Source organism: Schistocerca nitens, chromosome 1, assembly GCF_023898315.1.
Source record: "Schistocerca nitens isolate TAMUIC-IGC-003100 chromosome 1, iqSchNite1.1, whole genome shotgun sequence".
Lineage (NCBI taxonomy): Eukaryota > Metazoa > Arthropoda > Insecta > Orthoptera > Acrididae > Schistocerca > Schistocerca nitens.
This window is the reverse complement of record NC_064614.1, coordinates 1,007,734,236-1,007,755,421: the sequence shown is the minus strand read 5'-3', so window position 1 is coordinate 1,007,755,421 and position 21,186 is coordinate 1,007,734,236. Positions and strand designations below refer to the sequence as shown.

The 21,186-nt window shown below is 38.4% G+C and overlaps 1 protein-coding gene across 1 annotated transcript in view; it reads left to right on the top strand.

Annotated features, from left to right (window-relative positions):
- The window catches only part of LOC126195527 (BRISC complex subunit FAM175B-like), a 121,533-nt gene that overhangs the window by 79,641 nt on the left and 20,706 nt on the right, over positions 1–21,186 (top strand). Inside the window, exons 4-5 of the mRNA XM_049934157.1 lie at positions 344–543; positions 8,513–8,632. Coding sequence (XP_049790114.1) covers positions 344–543; positions 8,513–8,632 — 320 coding nt within the window. The remainder of the gene's footprint in view (positions 1–343; positions 544–8,512; positions 8,633–21,186) is intronic.

Here is a 21,186-nt window from a genome sequence, read left to right as displayed (position 1 = left end):
ACATGAATATAAAAGACCTGATACATATAAAGGTTTTCCAGAGCCCCATCCCCCACAGTGCATATCATTATGTTGAACTCTGATTGTTTGACATTTTTGACTGGAACTTGCTGAAAGATACATTAAAAAACAACCCAAAGTATTGCCACATTGAAGGAAAATATTTGTTACAGTATTGTGGTTATAACAAAGATTGTGCACACATGTGAACACTCGCACATAAACTATTTCCATATTTATAGTCATATCAGTAGTAATTGTTGTTGTTGTTGTTGTTGTTGTTGTTATCATTGTTATTATTATTATTGTTATTATTATTATTGTTATTACTCTTTCTTCTCAGGATATTGTTGGATGGTACACTTTTCGTCGAAATGCTGCTTTAGTTCCACATTTGCGGGACAAGTTGCTACATAAACAGCTACAGACAATGTTACCTAATTTGTCATCAGAACTTTTTATGATGGGTATTCTGAATACAGTTGTCTCAAATTCAGGATCCACTCACACCTTCAATCACAAATTTGTGAGGTATCGTAACAGGTACTGTGTCATTTGTTATATGGCTGTGAGCATTCACTCACTTCATTTGCCTGTAGAAATAAGTTGACAATTCATTTGGTATCTATAAAAGATTTTTTTTTTTTTCCTCAAAGAGACTGCATGCTGCCTCAGGAGGAAGAGGTTATTAGTTACACTTGAATCGTCAAAAAGAAATAGGAAGTTGTTGTCTTTATAACAATATGATAAACATTTTCCTTTAATGACACATGAAACATGATAAAAATTAAATCAACTTAGAATTTTTGAAGGATGTGTGCAAAACATAGGATAATGTGCACCATTATATATTCCTACATATATTTTGAATGTTTGCAGAGAATATGGAATGAATAATAGGAAAAAATATTAAATTACCAATTCAAATAATGAAATTTTCACAAATTAAATGAGTGGTCACGGAAATTTATTTAAATATAACTCATTTTGAATGGACTAGTTTTCAGTATCTTAAAATTGTTTTGAAATATTTTCTCACTGCTAATAACTTGCCTATTTTATCATAGAAACTACTTTTCTTAAATGTCTATAGACGTAAGCAACAAAATAACCATACAGTATTGTTTTGAATTTGTGGCACGGTTAACTGCTGAATAAAACTACAGATACTTAAGAGTACAATTACAAACCTTCATCCTCTCTCTCTCTCTCTCTCTTTTAAAAAGAGAAGTAACATGTGAAATAAAGTCTTCCTGCCACTCCACTTGGGGCACATTGCAAGCTTAAATATAAATGAACACACTTTTTTCATATTTTAAGTTAATGAAAGTACCATGAATATTTGTGGATGAGCTATATTGATTAAAACATCATTTTAAATCTCAGTCTATATAAACAACAATAAGATTTAAATCCTTTGTCCTACATATTTATGAACAGCTATTTGAGTGTTGTGCCTCTTTAGTAAATCCAAACAAATTGCTGGTTTTGATAGTTCGTAATCAATCAGTAGGATTTCTTTTTTTAATTTCATCGAACAACTGCAAATTTTCAGTGATACTTTATAGAAATAACTGGAGAGTCATTCTGTGTGGGAGTTCCATATTCAATTGCTTTTCAATAAGCAGTGATAGAGCTAGTCTCAAGAGTTATTGGAAAAAAGAATGCAGGTTGATGTTTAAATTACTTATTGACATTATCACTGCAGATAGAGTTCTAATTCATTTAAAGATTAATAAAGAAGGAAACATACCATGATTTTGTTGTCAAACTGAACAGAGGTTAGGGAAACAATGTAAAACCAAATTCGGAGGATTTAAAACCACGAGTGGCTAGATGGTCCTCTTGAAGAAGTCGTAAACTGAGACTTGAAATTTAAGCTTTGTACAGGAGATGGTGCTGATGGCCTTTCAAATGTTTACATACTCATTGTCATCATTCCAGATGGTAGCAGCATACAGTTTAACCCTGGATTGCTTCAACGGGTATGGGTTTCAAGGGTGCCTTTGACACCTCATCACCATTCACCCCATTTGCAAAGGAGTGCATCAAGAAAAGACATAAAAGATCAGCTAGAGACACCCTGATGTCTGGAGCCATATCTTACAGTCACCAAACACATCTAGTGACCAGATCATCATCCAACTCATTCTAAGTCCTAAAATGTTATGGAAGTGCGTATTTCCAGCAGGTATTGGTCAGTGTACCCATTTGTCATATTGTCCAATGTGCTCAGCAGAGGGTTTTTCAATTGGACCGGCTTTCACACTGCCTTATTTATTCCCTGTTGAGCATTCGTAAGACATGATGGGATAACTTGGTCCATTTTTACACAGTAAACTGTATTCGTGTACATATGTCTTCATGTTGTATTTATATGTAACTCTGTACAGTACTAGAAGTACACCATTCACAGCTTATCTGGCCCATTTACATTTTTATGTTCATACAGTTTTCAACTGCGTGAAGCAACACAGTGATTAAGATTCTTGACTCTTGTTCAAGAACCCTGTTTTAATTCTGCACCTACATAGATATTCTGGAAGTCATTTGGCAGTCCATGATGAAGAGTGATTTTGTATCATTGTTCTCCTTACTCAATCCTGTTCCACTAATCTATAGGAGGAGTGAAAATGTGTGTGTACAGGTATCCCTAACCTCTCATATCTTATTCTCATGGTCCATATTTGAGATTTATAATGAAGACAGCAGGATGGCTGCAGGCTCTGCATGAAATACTTTTTCTCTTAGTTCCATGAGAAAAATGCCGCTTTTCTTCAAAAGATTCCCATTTAAATTTCTTGAGTGTGTCTGTTAAACTATCTAGTGAGCCTTTCCATCATGTTATGCTCCTAACAGCATATCTCGGAGGTATTTAATTATATGCTGTCAAGTCTGCTCAATATAAAAGCTCCAAACACTGGATCAGTATTCCAGAATATGTCGTACTAGTGCCCTACGGCTTATCTTAGAAGCTAGATTAAGGAAAGGCAAACCTACGTTTCTAGCATTTGTAGACTTAGAGAAAGCTTTTGACAATGTTGACTGGAATACTTTCTTTCAAATTCTGAAGGTGGCAGGGGTAAAATATAGGGAGCGAAAGGCTATTTACAATTTGTATAGAAACCAAATGGCAGTTATAAGAGTCAAGGGACATGAAAGGGAAGCAGTGGTTGGGAAGGGAGTGAGACAGGGTTGTAGCCTCTCCCCGATGTTATTCAATCTGTATATTGAGCAAGCAGTGAAGAAAGCAAAAGAAAAATTTGGAGTAGGTATTAAAATCCCTGGAGAAGAAATAAAAATTTTGAGGTTCGCCGATGACATTGTAATTCTGTCAGAGACAGCAAAGGACTTAGAAGAGCAGTTGAATGGAATGGATAGTGTCTTGAAAGGAGGATATAACATGAACATCAACAAAAGCAAAACTAGGATAATGGAATGTAGTCGAATTAAGTCGGGTGATGCTGAGGGAATTAGATTAGGAAATGAGACACTTAAAGTAGTAAAGGAGTTTTGCTATTTGGGGAGCAAAATAACCAATGATGGTCAAAGTAAAGAGGATGTGAAATGTAGACTGGCAATGGCAAGGAAAGCGTTTCTGAAGAAGAGAAATTTGTTAACATCGAGTATAGATTTAAGTGTCAGGAAGTCATTTCTGAAAGTATTTGTATGGAGTGTAGCCATGTATGGAAGTGAAACATGGACGATAAATAGTTTGGACAAGAAGAGAATAGAAGCTTTCGAAATGTGGTGCTACAGAAGAATGCTGAAGATTAGATGGGTAGATCACATAACTAATGAGCAGGTGTTGAATAGGATTGGGGAGAAGAGAAGTTTGTGGCACAACTTGACTAGAAGAAGGGATCGGTTGGTAGGACATGTTCTGAGGCATCAAGGTATCACCAATTTAGTATTGGAGGGCAGCGTGGAGGGTAAAAATCGTAGAGGGAGACCAAGAGATGAATACACCAAGCAGAAGGATGTAGGTTGCAGTAGGTACTGGGAGATGAAGAAGCTTGCACAGGATAGAGTAGCATGGAGAGCTGCATCAAACCAGTCTCAGGACTGAAGACCACAACAACAACAGTGCCCTGTATGTGATTTCTCTAAAAGATTCACCGTACCTTCCTAAAATCCTCCCAACACGTCTATCAGTTTTCTAAATCTGTTACCATTTTGTCTGTAACATGAATAAAATGTATCACTAACATAACTATACATGAAATATTTTTACAGCTGTTGTTTCATTAATTGTGGAATATAGCATATTAATTGTGTGCAATGCTTATTTAAACTGTTTCTTGGGGTATTAACTTCTATGAAAGTAATGCAAAGTACAGTTTTCTACATTTAACAGGAATGTTTTGTTCTACTTATGAAGTGGCAAATGTAAGGGCAAATACCAACAACCACAGAAACAAGAGTGTGTGGAAAGAAGGGCTTCTTTGTACAGTAGAACATAAAAAAGTGTTAAAGGAATGAGAAATTATAACCCCACTTTTACTTTCCCAGAATTAATGATTTCCCCCTGTTTACGACATTTTTTAACGTCCCTCTCAAATTTCTTTGTTAACAGTGTTAATGCACACCCAATTTTGCATTAACATATTTAATACCTTCCTGTGATTTATGCTTTATGAAAAAATGTTCATGGGACAAGATCTGACATAATTGACATTAAATTACGATGGCATGGCAATGGCCATAAAGTAGTGGTTACAAATGGTACATGGTTAACACTAGAACTGCCGGAATGTATTGTTTACCTAGAACCGCTGATGCGGTCATTTTGACCGCTATATGAAAATTATTATTTTTGTCCTCATTATCATCATTTCAAATATGTATTTTAGGTTTATAAAACTAAAATGAGACTAATTATATAATTTTTCTCAAATTTAATCTTTTTCCCATTTATTACAAACAAGAATGAGTTTTTGAAACATGTTATCTAATTAACACACACAGTTTTTAGTTCAAATTCTTCTTTAAAGCTGGTGTATTTATTGTGTACTCATTATTATAAAATTAATTACTGTAATATTTTATGTAGTGCACTTATAGCCATGAAATCTGTTTGCCAAATCCACATACCACAACATATTTGTAAAACATTGCCCGACTTTTTCTTCAATGTATTTGCACTCACTGATGTGAATTACATATATTTAGTAGCAGGAACTACATACCACGTCCTTAGTTATGTCCTTCGAAAAAGAGCCACACACTTGCCATTTGCACTTTTTGCAGGTATAACTTGTCTTATCTCTACACTTCTTCATTTGACATTGTCTCCTCATTTTATTTCCTTCTGCATAGTTTCCAGATTCAGCTTCTGTTTCCACCAAGTTACTTTTCGAGTCCATGTACCCCATATGATGCTCTTCTGCTAGCTTCAGGATATAATTTTGATGAATGATCTTCATCACTGTTACTTTCTTGAGAATGATTCCTAAATTGGTAGCTGCCAAGTCAAGAATATTATAAAAGACATGAACTAGCTATCTATGAGTACCAGCTCGAACAGTGTATTTTCTTGTCATTTGATCCACCACATCTACACCTTATTTTGTATTGTTGTAGAAATCTATCGTTTCCAGAGTTCCTTCCAGACCAGTCTGAAGTTCAACTTCTCAATGCAAAGTGCTATGTAAAAGCATATCCTTGTTTCTTTTGCCTTGAGATACAGTAAGAGTGCCACTGGAATATTTGAAAAGATCTGTCATAAAGATTAGCCCTTATAAACTTCACTGCCTTGGGGTATCCTCTTCTTGATTGTCTAATTGTTCCAACAATGCTATTACCATTAGTTCTCAACTTTTCGCCCAGTCTCACTGTTATAAAAAAAAAATTGTCCGTAGTCATGTTTTGCCTCTTCTTCTGAAACAGCTCCGTCAGCTTTATTACTGCACTTTAAGAAAAGAGTCTGGTCATGTGATCAGTGGTCGTCTTTTCCTGAATAAGGGAACCCATTGCACAGAAAATTTGAGTCAGTGTCGACAAGAAGTAAAACTTTTTTGCCAAATTTGTTTGGTTTGTTTGGCATATACTGTAAAAATGGACACCTTGTTTTGTTTGGAAAGAGCTGTTTATCAGCAGTCAAATTTTCACCTGGGATATAGGTCAGATGGCTATTTCAGTGAATTTGTCCCAAACTTTTAATACTGAAGAAAAATTTATCTGTCTTCAAATGTCGAACTGCAAAAATCTTAGAATTTCTCGAAAGCCTCTTGTTTTTCCAAACTTAGACTCCACAATTCATTTCATAGAACACGTTTTGCCTCATTTTTCATACAGTGTTTTATGTCTTTCAGTATTGATTCATCAGTAAACAGACGCCATGCACTCAATATTGTGTAAGAGAGCGAACAATTCTAAATCGGTAAGCAGCAGAGGTCTGCGAGCCACTATTACTATGTTGCTACAAGCCAACGAATTACAATATGACTGGAGATGCAGAGACAAACAGTGGACATAAGTAAATTAAGAGTTTCATTATTGTGCTTATTATTGCTGTTTAGAGACTGACTGTTAACAGATTTAATCTCCTCCAGAAGAGGAGGACATGTTGTAAGACATTTTATTACAATAATCGATACAGCAGGCAAAATGACTGCTCTCACGGTTCTAGGTATACTTGTTAACAGCGTCCTAACCATTTCTCAAAAAATAAATATATCTACTACGGGTGATTCTCTTTAATATGGAAAAGTTACTGAAGCTCATTGCAATAAGACAAAACTGCAGACAAAATAACATTTTGAAAACCTGTTGCGGTCATTTTGATCGCTCTGACGGTTCTAGTGTTAACTTTCTTGACACCAAGGCTCTCTACTCAGTTGATCGGAACTGGTACACGGGTTAAGTCTGAACATTTTCTACTTCATCTCCTGCCTCTGCCAAGTGCTATTCAGCGTGGTGGCTGATGGGAGTAAGTAGGTTTGTTCGAATGAAGGTATCATGACAAATTACAACTATTTCCAAACTGTCTCTACTGTGCATGCACGTCTTTGTGATGGATGTTATCATCTTAATTTGTTTTATTCGAAACACATTTAGTGTGTCTTGTTGTTTAGTCACTTATAGCACTATTTGACAAATTTGCTCACTTTGTGGCAAATGTTTTTCATTTAAACACAGCACCAATTGCATATTTTTTCATGCTTAGCAATGCTTGTTCAGAGTATTTATTCTTGTTGTCAAGTGGAAATATTTACGTAACTGTTTTTTGTGAGTGATAGTTTGGATGTGCGCGGTTTCCTACATAATCCAGGAGGCACAGTACCTGATAACCTGAAAAAGACGATTACAACACAGCTCGCACAGAACAACATGTATGTAAACACTATACAAAATACGTATGAAAATATTTGAACTTGTTAACATGAATAAATTCTCGAAAGAGTAGAACAAGAAGCATGAAAAAATACATAACTGGTGCAATATTTCATCATTTACGTATGCAATGACAATTGCAGACTTTCCAAAAACATTGATTGTGATATATTAAATTAAGTCAAATGTTCCTACTTCCCATACAGTTACCATTTCCAGTTATATCGACAGTTTTTATTAGATGATACATATTATTGCCGGCCGGTGTGGCCGTGCGGTTCTAAGCGCGTCAGTTTGGAACCGCGTGACCGCTACGGTCGCAGGTTCGAATCCTGCCTCGGGCATGGATGTGTGTGATGTCCTTAGGTTAGTTAGTTTTAAGTAGTTCTAAGTTCTGGGGGACTGATGACCTCAGTAGTTAAGTCCCATAGTGCTCAGAGCCATTTGATACATATTATTAGATACAAAAAAAGTCATTGACAAATATTTTGATGCCTACTGTGTAAATATCTCACGTAAAGTACAAAAATGTAACTTTTAATGCTTAAAACATTATTTCCCACACTTTACATTCCCCCCCCCCCCCCCCCCCGCCCTTTTTTTATGGAGGGGGGAGGGTTTCCACTGTATTTTGGAAATAGTGGTATTACTACATGGAATTTATAATGATCGGGTTCTTACTCTAGTTCATATGCATTATCTGGCATTTGTTGTTATATAATTACAATTCACATTTTTCGTTAAGATATTCATCAACAAGTAGAGAGAGAGAGAGAGAGAGAGAGAGAGAGAGAGAGAGAGAGAGAGAGAGGAGGGGGGGGGAACTCTGTTATTTCTTTCTCGTTCTGTCCTCAATATTCCCAGAGCAAAGGCATAGAGTGGCTTGTCTATTTTGAATTGTATTTCCTAACATTCTTTCCTTCCTTTCATTGATTTTGACTGTTGGACCTACTGCATCTTAAAGCTGTTTGCTGTATCACAATTTTTTGTCCGTACTTGTGAGTGCTGCCAATTAATTGTCTCTCTATTTAATTTAGTTTCAGTTTATTCCATACAGTAAACATGTTGAGTTACACTACAAATTTTCTTTCTTTCTCATTGCAGAAATAGTTTCAGTTTATTCCATACAGTAAACATGTTGAGTTACACTACAAATTTTCTTTCTTTCTCATTGCAGAAATTATGAGGCATTACCTGTACAGCTACTCAACTTGGGTGAAACTCATTCAGAATATACTACTGTTCCTGTGACTGCTGGTTTATCCGAATCATTTGGAAAGCTCATCAGGACTGTTGAGTATGAAGTATTTAATTATCTAAATGGTCCACTGATTCAGTGCTAGTATTTTTATACAGAATGCTGTTTCATATGAGTGACTCATTGCTTTACAACGCAATATAATGATAATGAGCACTATAGAAATGAAGAAACTAGTGTAGCAATCCATAGAACCATGTGTAGGAAAGCAATGTATTATTCAAAAGAAACTTCAAGATGTTCATTGCTTTACTTTTCTCAATCCCACACATCACCTAGTTAGCAACATAAAATCAATAATGTCGTTACTGTTTATCAGCAAAATGGAAGAGTTTTTGCCCTTTACATAGCATAAGCATCTATAGGATGAAGTTTTCCATACATTTTTCAAAATAGAACACTTAAAAATTTTAGCACTTAAAGTGCAAAATATTGATTATATAACAACAAAAATATTAAACACTGTGTGCATGAAGGTATGTTCTCACATTCAGTTGGTGAAATTCAGAAGTTCATTACAGCTTTTTAGTTGGCACAATCACGTCAGTTATGCCTCTTCAACTTTCCTGAGACACAGTTCCTAAGAAAATATTGAAAATTGAATAAAGTGCTTCAATAATGAATCCCAAAAAAAAAAAAAAAAAAAAAAAAAAAAAAAAGTTAGAGCAAATTCAGAACTCAACTTGAAATCTATAAGACAATCCTTCGCATTTATCTTAGAGAGACACTCCATATGCTCATTTACTGAATCTTCAGCCTCTTCAGTGAGGGAAAGTCTCAGAAGAAAAGGTCTAAATGTGGATGCACTATGTTGGCTGTAAACACTTACCACACAAAAATTGTCCCTCTCTACTCGCAGGCAATCAACATTATACTTAATGTGTCCTAAAAGATAACAATTAACTTTTTGTCTTACACACACACACACACACACACACACACACACACACACACACGCATTGCTGTACATGTGTGCCTCAGGGGTGGAGCAATTTCGCTGAGGAGATCTGTATATTAAACAAAGGTCAATTTACATTTTTGAGCATTGCCACTGGCTTATGCTCCATCAACTTTACTCTTTTTGTCCATTATTCTCATTGCTGAATGGGGAAAACATTTTATGCTTTACTCTAAGACCGTTTTCTTATCCTCCAGAAATAGTCGTTAGATGTGAAGCTGTTCAAAGTTACCACAAGCAGCACAAAATTGATGCTATGTAGGAAATTAACTTTATTTGAATGGATGAATACATTGCAACTGTTATTGGAACTAGACTCCACCTTGTCAACTCGAAGATGTGATAGTATTTAGTACTGCAGTCTGTCCCTTGTAAATTTACCAAATCTTGTGTCATGGATTGCATCCTGACTTGTCTAGGCAAGCCATCTTCCCACTTAATAACTGAACAAAGGCAGGGTTTCCACAGAAACCTAGTGTAGCTGCTTAGGAAACACTGCTGAATGAGTGGTGAACCAATCTTGTGTACTTTCTCAAATTCGGTAATTCTTCAGTTGTCTGTCCACTGATCTTAGCAGAAACATCCATTAAAGAGTCTTCCATGTACAAGCAGCATCCTGTAGGACTGAAAAAGCTTATTACATAAAATTAAGAGCAATATTTCAGTTAAGTTCAGACTCTAGAATTGTGCTCCACAGGGAAGTGTGAACAGCTTCACTTTCTTTGCTCTTGCAGCAACAGAATATCATAAATGGAAATCACCCTTTCAAGTGCTAGCTGTATGTCTGTGGTTTTATTATGTTTTTCCCCCCCCTCTAGCCTCAGAATAACACATTACTCAAAAGTAATGATCTGCATGTTCAAGAAATTGACTGAAATATCTGCTTTGCCTTGCTCCGGTGAGGAAAGTATCTGTGCAATAATCAGTGAAGATTTAATTTAGTACATTGTTCTGTTATTTCCTCAGAAAATCCTGAGAGTTTGTATACCCAGAGAATTCAGTGTTTTTGATGTAGAGTTTATAGTAATCCTCACAACCTTAAAGCAGATGAGATGTGTAACCATGCACTCAAGCGCCTCTTCTGTTTTCAGTTCTCTGAGTGCGCCTTATAGTGTTTGACTCAGTTGGTGACAGAATTTTGGAGACCTCCGCCTATCATTATGCTGAACTGCGCAGCTTTACAGTCTGTTAACATAGCGCAGTAGGCAAGGTGATAAGATTCTACCAACATATTACTCTACAGGCATGAAGTGGAAAAACAGTCAGAGCACTGTCCAACTATTTTAGATGATAAGAGACTATATTGCCGTTGACTAAAATTTATCTTAATGGCTAAATTTTATCTTATGTTTATCTGTTGTGTTCAGCAAACCAACAGAAAAATACAGTTTAGTACACACTGTACTAATACAAATGAATTAGAACCTACCGTGATAATGTTATGAAAAATCTTTTTTAATACAACAAAGTATCCCAAATTGTCACAGATTAACTGGACAACACATACTTTCATCTGCAAAATGGTCTGTGTCTACGTTCGATCCACAGTAATACTAAAGTAACTTTATACAAAGGCCTACCATGAAAATATGCAAATGTAGCTTTACTGATAAGTACATAACAAAATACAGTTAACAAATTATTCGTGTCATAAGTAAGTCGGTGAAATCGACAGAATCACGGAAAGCAGGCATCAGTATGTGTGCAATTCTGCAAATTTTGCACCTTAGTGTCTACAGGACACGGAATCAAGGTAGCAACAAAGCTAATGGGGAGAAGTTTTCTTAATATTTCTCTACTGATTGTCGATCTGCCTATTAGTGACTCTATCGCAGAAGAGGTAAAAAAAATCTTGTCTCCATCAGGATTAGAGCTGAAAACCAGCACTGTGTTCATCTTGAAGGGCAAATGTTAACTTCTAGGCCAGCATACAAATATGAATGTTGTGACGGCCTAGAGGCTGTGAGTTGACCTTTAAGGGGAAAGATGGAAGGGAGATACGGAATACAGGTTGTAATTACTTTGTCCTCCTCTGGGTCAGCCACTTAATTTTCTTGAAAAGCTTTGCTCCATGAAGAATATTACTCACAAAAATTGCTGATATTTATCATTGTAGTTTACCTTAGACTTTCAGTGGAAAGATTCACAAAGATAAAGATGTGGACTGTTGTACTTTTGAAAAGTATATGCATAAAGCAATAAGTCAATCATGTTGTGCTGTATGGTTAATTTAGTGTTGGACTTTTGAGAGACTGCATGTTGATAGCACAAACAAAATAAAATGATCTGATAAGTTAGCATGTCATATAATGCCAATGGCTAACAAGTGTCTCGTAAAAATTATGTATCACCTTTCATTTAAAAAAATTTGCTAATTACATAGCATTAACATACAATGATATCGTCTGGCTTTGAAAAAAGTAGAACAAGTAAACATGCAGTGAATTCAGTATATTATTTGTTGACAAGAGACTAATCTATTGATGCTTACACTGTGGTAGCTGGAATGAGAATGATAGTGCAAAACAGCAAAGCTTCTCCTCGCTGCGCACAGAAAAAAGGTGAAGGCTGCTTCTTCCTTTATTTATAAGCAATCTTATTACAGTAATTAAATATCACTAGCGGACACTTTGGTCCTCTTTTTCATGCGACACTTGAAACTTTACATATAGAAGGCAGAAAAAGAAATCTAGATATGGGGTCTTGTAAGGCGTCGTTAGGTGAAGCAACCGGGAAGTAAACTATGATCTGGATGCACCAACGGCAAGGTTTTACATAGAAATTTTCTCCCACACTCACCTAGGGTACCTTCTTGTCATTTTGGTTCCTCTATGTCTTAAGTCGTCTGAAAATTGAAAATCTCATTCATCAGGAGCTTCTTGCTTTTATTTGCAAAGCTTAGTCAGCAGTTATATTGTAATCATTACGAACAACTATACTTTTCATGCCTTTGGTTTTCATAGAATGAATGACAGTTTTACTTTAGAACAGCATATTCGAGAATTACTGTCAGCACTTATTGTTTCGACCGCACGGTCTGAGGCGCCTAAGGACAGATGACTTCAGCAGTTTCGTCCCATAGGAACTTAACCACAAATTTCCAGTTTTTACTTATTGTTCCTTTTTTCTCATTCTCATCATAACTCTTCCCCCTTTCATGTTAAGAGTGACTGAAATCAAACTTAAACTGCTATCATTCACCTGCTTAGTTTACTTTGCAGCTGTTAAGTGCAACTTTTTCGTCATATGTTGCCTTTGAATTTGTGTTGTTGTGTGTTAAGAGGTGGTGCCAGTGTAAGAATCCATAAGGAAAACTGTTTTCAAGTACGTAATATTAAGTGAATGTTATTCACTCATAATGTTAAGTGTCTAGTGACACTAAGGAAAAAAAATCGCTTCCAGTAAGAAAGAGTTTGTTTTCAGTTTGCTTAATGCAGAATAACAAAAATAGCTGCAACAGCTACTAAAGAGGAAAGCCACCAAAATATTTCCCCCTGCTCTCTATTTATGGTGCCTGGGTTGCAGTCAGTGCTTCTGCATATTATTTATAACTACACTTTAGATCCAAATCATTGTTACACAAATGCGAATAAAAATTATTGGCCTATACTAAATATTTCTGCTTCCAGTCAATACAGTAGCAGCTGACACCTTTGAATCTTTGAACTGCAATCTTCCCCATTGTAAGCTAACTCAAGAAACCTCAAGAAACACATTGTCTCAGAAAATGTATTCTACCTGTCACTAGTCTAATGGCGAATTGGAAACTGTGACAACTTCCTGGAGTGGTTCAAAATCATCCTGGTGAATTCACTCGATATTTTCTTATCATTTAGATTAAATATCTGAATAATTCTCATTTAAGGGATGATATACGGGTAACAGATCTATAATTTTGAATCCAGGATTCTCATTGCAACAGAAACTGCAGCGTCCTTCATCCTCTACATCCCAAATACTCTGTCTTAACCATCATTTGGATCAACAAGGGAGCACTGTCTGCTATTGTTGTATGCTAGCTTAGTGGTAGTGTTTGCCCTTCAAGGTAACAACTGTGTTACTTTTTTGAGATCTAATCTTACCAGAGACAAGATTCTCACTTCTTCCGTGAAAGTAACTAATAGGCAGACAACCAGTGAAGAAATCTCAAGATAACTTCTCACCCGTTAGTTTTGTCATTACCTTGATTCTGTACTCAGTAGCTGCAAAGGTGAAAATCTTGCAGAAATGCACGCTTTGCGAGTCCAGCTTTTTCTGGTTCTGTAAATTGTATTGAGTTAATTGTGACACTCAATGATTTGTCGATTGGATTTCGTGATGTATCTACCCATGCTGCTACATTTGCGTACTATCAGGGTAGGCCTTCCTATAATGCTACTTCAGTATTATTGCGGTCTGAACATAGACCATTTTGAAGATGAACGTGCATATTGTCCTGCTAATTTGTGACAATTTTGGGATACTTTATTGTATTAAAAAAAGTTTGTAACATTATCACGATAAGTTGCAAATTTATTTGTGTAAGTACAATGTATACTAAATAGCATTATTTTTGTTAGTTTACTGAACACAACAGATATTAGGCAACAACAACATAGTGTGTCTCATTATTGGCCTATACTAAATATTTAGACTGCTTGGGTAGTTTTTTTGGCTTCACGCCTGTAGAACAATAAGTTAATAGACCTTTGTCATTCTGCATGTTCTGCTGTGTTAATAGACTGTAAAACTGCACACGTCAACAGAATGATAAGACAGGAGGTCTCAAGAATTCTGTCATCAACAAAGCCACATACTCTAAGCAACACTCAGAGAATAGAAACAGAAGAAGCATTTTAGTGCATGGCTACACACCCCATCTGCTTGAAAGTTGTGAGGATTACTACAAACGCCACACCAAAAACATTGAATTCTCAGGGTATACAAACTCTGAGGACTTCCTGAGGGGAAAATAGAACAGTTTCTTCACTTGGAGCCATTAGGTAGTACCAACAAATAACTAATTTTCATGTTAAAAATGTAGCAGAAAGTATAGATAAAGTTTGCAGAGCTTGCTGTTCTCAATGTGAGTAATTTGCTGTAAGAATATACTATGTAAAATTCCTCATGAGGTACTGTATCCAGAATTTTTATAGAAGGCTATGACTATCCATAACTTCTGCATACACATGAAATAGTTTTGAAATTACAGAAAATATGACTTGTAAGATGCCCGGTTTCTTGTTATGAAGAAAGTACAAAAATTTTTCGTCTTCAATATTCTCGCCTTAGAGTTACGCAGATATGGAAACTGGGTGAGCTGTGCATCGTATTACACTTAGAAATCTCAGCACTCTCAACCTTAAAAATGACGTCCTTAAAAGGCAACTGATTTTCTGTAAATTAAATTTTCAGTGATTGTTGCACAGATACTTTCCTCACTGGAGCATATCAAATCTGATGTTCGTCAGTTTCTTGAACATGTAGATAATTACTTTTGACGAATGTGTTATTCTGAGTCTAGAGAAAGAAGAAAACCATAATAAAACCACATACATACACCTGGCACTTCAAAGGGTGATTGCCATTTATGATATTTTGTTGCTGCAACAGCAAAGAAAGTGAAGCTGTTCACACTTCCCTGTGAAACACTATTCTAGTGTCTGAACTTAACTGAAATATTGCTCTTAATTTTATGTAATAAGCTTTTTCAGTCCTACAGGCTGCTGCTCTTTAATAGATGTTTCTGCTAAGATCAGTGGACAGACAACTGAAGAATTACCCCCATTTGAGAAAGTACACAAGACTGGTTCACCACTCATTCAGCAGTGTTTCCTAAGCAGCTACACTAGGTTTCTGTGGAAGTCCTGCCCTTGTTCAGTTATTAAGTGGGAAGATGGCTTGCCTAGACAAGTCAGGATGCAATCCATGACACAAGATTTGGTCGATTTACAAGGGACAGAATGCACTACTAAATACTATCACATCTTTGAGTTGATAAGGTGGAGCTGAGTTCCAATAACAGTTGCAATGTATTCATCCATTCAAATAAAGTTAATTTCCTACACAACATCAATTTTGTTCTGTTTGTGGTAACTTTGGGCAGCTTCACATCTAACGGAGTTATTTCTGGAGGATAAGAAAATGGTCTGTAGAGAGAGCATAAAATGTTTTCCCCATTCAGCAATGTGAATAATGGACAAAAAGAGTAAGGGTGATGATGGAGCATAAGCCAGTGGCAATGCTGTAAGATGTTAATAGGCCTCTGTTTAAGATAAAGATCTCCTAAACAAAATTGCTCTACCCATGGGGCACACATGTAGCACCATGTTGTGTTTTAGGACACATGAAGTAGGGAGAAACAGTTGTTGCGTGGCAAATGTTAAAGACAAACACAGCAGTATCCACTTTTAGACCTTAACTGAACTGATGGTGCCAACTAAAAAGCTGTCATTAACTTCTGAATATCACCAATTGAATGAAAGGGTATAAGAAAGAACATACTTTCATGTGCACAGTGTTTAAGATTTTTCACTGTTGTTTTCCGCATGTTTTTCAAAAAATGTCATGTTACAGATGCATAATGCTATGTAAAGGATAAATCCTCCATTTTGCTGATACTCAGTAATGAAATATTTGATTGTATGTTGCAGTCAGTACTGAATGATTTATTAACTGGATTTCATTAAGTATCTACCCGTATTGCTAAATTTGCATACATTCATGGTAGTCTTTCCTGTAATGCTACTTCAGTATTGCTGTGGACTAACCATTAACACAGTCCATTTTTAAGCAGAAAGTGTGTATTATTCTCTAATTCATGACTATTTGGCATAATTTATTTTATTGAAAAATACTTTTTTCATAGCATTTTAAGTTAAAATTCATTACATTAGTACAGCATAGCATATTTTCATTAGTTAATTGAACACAACAGGTAAATGCAAGATATAAATTAGTGAACAGCAAAATACTCCCTTTAGTTATCTAAAATAGTCTAACAATGCCAAGATTGTTTTTAGACTTTACGCTCATCATAGGTGATACATTGGTTGCACTTTTGTCACTTTGCATGTTCAGCTGTGTTAAAGGACCATAAAGCTGCACAGTTCAGCTTAATTATAAGGAGAGGTGTATTGTTCTAGAGAGAGAGGGGGGGGGGAGGGGGGGGGGGGTAGGTTTCAATCTGCATGGCACTTTGGAATCCATGCTAGTGAGGGCCAACAAGAAATGGCTCAAGTAATGCAAAGATTTAATGTTCTATCGGGTTGAGTTTTATACTGTCATTAGTAAGAGGTGAGAAAGAAATCATTTAGTTTCTCCATACTGGTGGATAGACACAATAAAAAACACACACACTCGCACACAAATTTCAAGCTTTCGCAGCCCAAGGTTGCTACATCAGGAAAGAGGGAAGGAGAGGGAAAGACGAAAGGATGTGGGTTTTAAGGGACAGGGTAAGGAGTCATTCCAATCCCGGGAGTGGAAAGACTTACCTTAGGGGGGGAGGACAGGTATACACTTGCTCGCTGTCATAATGGAGGTACTGTTTCTTGTTGGTGGGTTTGATGTGGATGGATGTGTGAAGCTGGCCATTGGACAGATGGCTGTTCCCTTTAATTGTCGTTATGTCTGGCCTTCAAAAGTGAAGAAGTTGTGAGTTAGGATGAAGCTGGCTAAGGTAATGAGTAAAGAGGTTTTAGGTAGGGTAGCAGGTGATCGGAAGGGAACCAGCATGGCCCCCTCGTACGCCAACCTATTTATTTGTCGCTTAGAGGAAGCCTTCTTGGTTACCCAGGCCTGCCAACCCAAAGTTTGGTACAGATTTATTTATGACATCTTCATGATCTGGACTCACAATGAAGAAGAACTCCAGAATTTCCTCTCCAACCTCAACTCCTTAGGTTCCATCAGATTCACCTGGTCCTACTCCAAATCCCATGCCACTTTCGTCGACATTGACCTCCATCTGTCCAATGGCCAGCTTCACACATCAGTCCACATCAAACCCACCAACAAGCAACGGTACCTCCATTATGACAGCTGCCACCCATTCCATATCAAACGGTCCCTTCCCTACAGCTTAGGTCTTCGTGGCAAACGAATCTGTTCCAGTCCTGAATCCCTGAACCATTACACCAATAACCTGAAAACAGCTTTCACAGCCCGCAACTACCCTCCCGACCTGGTACAGAAGCAAATAACCAGAGCCACTTCCTCATCCCCTCAAACCCAGAACATCCCACAGAAGAAACCCAAAAGTGCCACACCTGTGACAGGATACTTTCCGGGACTGGATCAGACTCTGAATGTGGATCTCCAGCATGGATACGACTTCCTCAAATCCTGCCCTGAAATGAGATCCATCCTTCATGAAATCCTCCCCAGTCCACCAAGAGTGTCTTTCTGCTGTCCACCTAAGCTTCGTAACCTTTTGGTACATCCCTATGAAATCCCCATACCACCTTTCCTACCCTGTGGCTCCTACCCTTGTAACCGCCCCCGGTGTAAAACCTGTCCCATGCACCCTCCCACCACCACCTACTCCAGTCCTGTAACCCGGAAGGTGTACACGATCAAAGGCAGAGCCACATGTGAAAGCACCCAGGTGATTTACCAACTGACCTGCCTACACTGTGATGCATTCTATGTGGGAATGACCAGCAACAAACTGTCCATTCGCATGAATGGACACAGGCAGACAGTGTTTGTTGGTAATGAGGATCACCCTGTGGCTAAACATGCCTTGGTGCACGGCCAGCACATCTTGGCACAGTGTTAAACCATCCGGGTTATCTGGATACTTCCCACTGACACCAACCTATCCGAACTCCGGAGATGGGAACTTGCCCTTCAATATATTCTCTCTTCCCGTTACCCACCAGACCTCAACCTCCACTAATTTCAAGTTGCCGCCCCTCGTACATCACCTGTCATTCAACAACATCTTTGCCTCTGTACTTCCGCCTCGACTGACATCTCTGCCCAACCTCGTTGCATTTACACATTTCTGCCAGTCTCTGTATATGTGCAGATGGGTGTATATGTGCAGATGGGTGCGTGTGTGTGTGTGTGTGTGTGTGTGTGTGTGTGTGTGTGTGTGTGTCTTATTGTGTCTATCTACCAGCGCTTTCTCATTTGGTAAGTCACAGTATATATATATATATATATATATATATATATATATATATATATATATATATATATATATATGTGTGTGTGTGTGTGCGAGTGTATACCTGTCCTTTTTTCCCCCTAAGGTAAGTCTTTCCGCTCCCGGGATTGGAATGACTCCTTACCCTCTCCCTTAAAACCCACATCCTTTCGTCTTTCCCTCTCCTTCCCTCTTTCCTGATGAGGCAACAGTTTGTTGCGAAAGCTTGAATTTTGTGTGTATATTTGTGTTTGTTTGTGTGTCTATCGACCTGCCAGCGCTTTTGTTTGGTAAGTCTCATCATCTTTCTTTTTAGATATATATATATATATATATATATATAAAACAGAGGGAAACATTCCACGTGGAAAAAATATATCTAAAAAGAAAGATGATGAGACTGACCAAACAAAAGCGCTGGCAGGTCGATAGACACACAAACAAACACAAATATACACACAAAATTCAAGCTTTCGCAACAAACTGTTGCCTCATCAGGAAAGAGGGAAGGAGAGGGAAAGACGAAAGGATGTGGGTTTTAAGGGAGAGGGTAAGGAGTCATTCCAGTCCCGGGAGCGGAAAGACTTACCTTAGGGGGAAAAAAGGACGGGTATACACTCGCGCACACACACACATATCCATCCATACATATACAGACACAAGCAGACATATTTAAAGACAAAGAGTTTGGGCAGAGATGTCAGTCGAGGCAGAAGTGCAGAGGCAAAGATGTTGTTGAATGACAGGTGAGGTATGAGTGGCGGCAACTTGAAATTAGCGGAGATTGAGGCCTGGTAGATAACGGGAAGAGAGGATATATTGAAGAGCAAGTTCCCATCTCCGGAGTTCGGATAGGTTGGTGTTAGTGGGAAGTATCCAGATAACCCGGACAGTGTAACACTGTGCCAAGATGTGCTGGCCGTGCACCAAGGCATGTTTAGCCACAGGGTGATCCTCATTACCAACAAACACTGTCTGCCTGTGTCCATTCATGCGAATGGACAGTTTGTTGCTGGTCATTCCCACATAGAATGCGTCACAGTGTAGGCAGGTCAGTTGATAGATCACGTGGGTGCTTTCACACGTGGCTCTGCCTTTGATCGTGTACACCTTCCGGGTTACAGGACTGGAGTAGGTGGTGGTGGGAGGGTGCATGGGACAGGTTTTACACCGGGGGCGGTTACAAGGGTAGGAGCCAGAGGGTAGGGAAGGTGGTTTGGGGATTTCATAGGGATGAACTAAGAGGTTACGAAGGTTAGGTGGACGGCCAAAAGACACTCTTGGTGGAGTGGGGAGGATTTAATGAAGGATGGATCTCATTTCAGGGCAGGATTTGAGGAAGTCGTATCCCTGCTGGAGAGCCACATTCAGAATCTGATCCAGTCCCGGAAAGTATCCTGTCACAAGTGGGGCACTTTTGTGGTTCTTCTGTGGGAGGTTCTGGGTTTGAGGGGATGAGGAAGTGGCTCTGGTTATTTGCTTCTGTACCAGGTCGGGAGGGTAGTTGCGGGATGCGAAAGCTGTTGTCAGGTTGTTGGTGTAATGCTTCAGGGATTCCGGACTGGAGCAGATTCGTTTGCCACAAAGACCTAGGCTGTAGGGAAGGGACCGTTTGATGTGGAATGGATGGCAGCTGTCGTAATGGAGGTACTGTTGCTTGTTGGTGGGTTTGATGTGGACGGACGTGTGAACCGCCCCCGGTGTAAAACCTGTCCCATGCACCCTCCCACCACCACCTACTCCAGTCCTGTAACCCGGAAGGGGTACACGATCAAAGGCAGAGCCACGTGTGAAAGCACCCACGTGATCTACCAACTGACCTGCCTGCACTGTGATGCATTCTATGTGGGAGTGACCAGCAACAAACTGTCCATTCGCATGAATGGACACAGGCAGACAGTGTTTGTTGGTAATGAGGATCACCCTGTGGCTAAACATGCCTTGGTGCACGGCCAGCAGATCTTGGCGCAGTGTTACACCGTCCGGGTTATCTGGATACTTCCCTCTAACACCAACCTATCCGAACTCCGGAGATAGGAACTTGCTCTTCAATATATCCTCTCTTCCCGTTATCCACCAGGCCTCAGTCTCCGCTAATTTCAAGTTGCCGCCACTCATACCTCACCTGTCATTCAACAACATCTTTGCCTCTGCACTTCTGCCTCGACTGACATCTCTGCCCAAACTCTTTGTCTTTAAATATGTCTGCTTGTGTCTGTATATGTGTGGATGGATATGTGTGTGTGTGCGCGAGTGTATACCCGTCCTTTTTTCCCCCCTCAGGTAAGTCTTTCCGCTCCCGGGATTGGAATGACTCCTTACCCTCTCCCTTAAAACCCACATCCTTTCGTCTTTCCCTCTCCTTCCCTCTTTCCTGATGAGGCAACAGTTTGTTGCGAAAGCTTGAATTTTGTGTGTATGTTTGTGTTTGTTTGTGTGTCTATCGACGTGCCAGCGCTTTCGTTTGGTAAGTCACATGGAATGTTTCGCATCTGAAAGTTA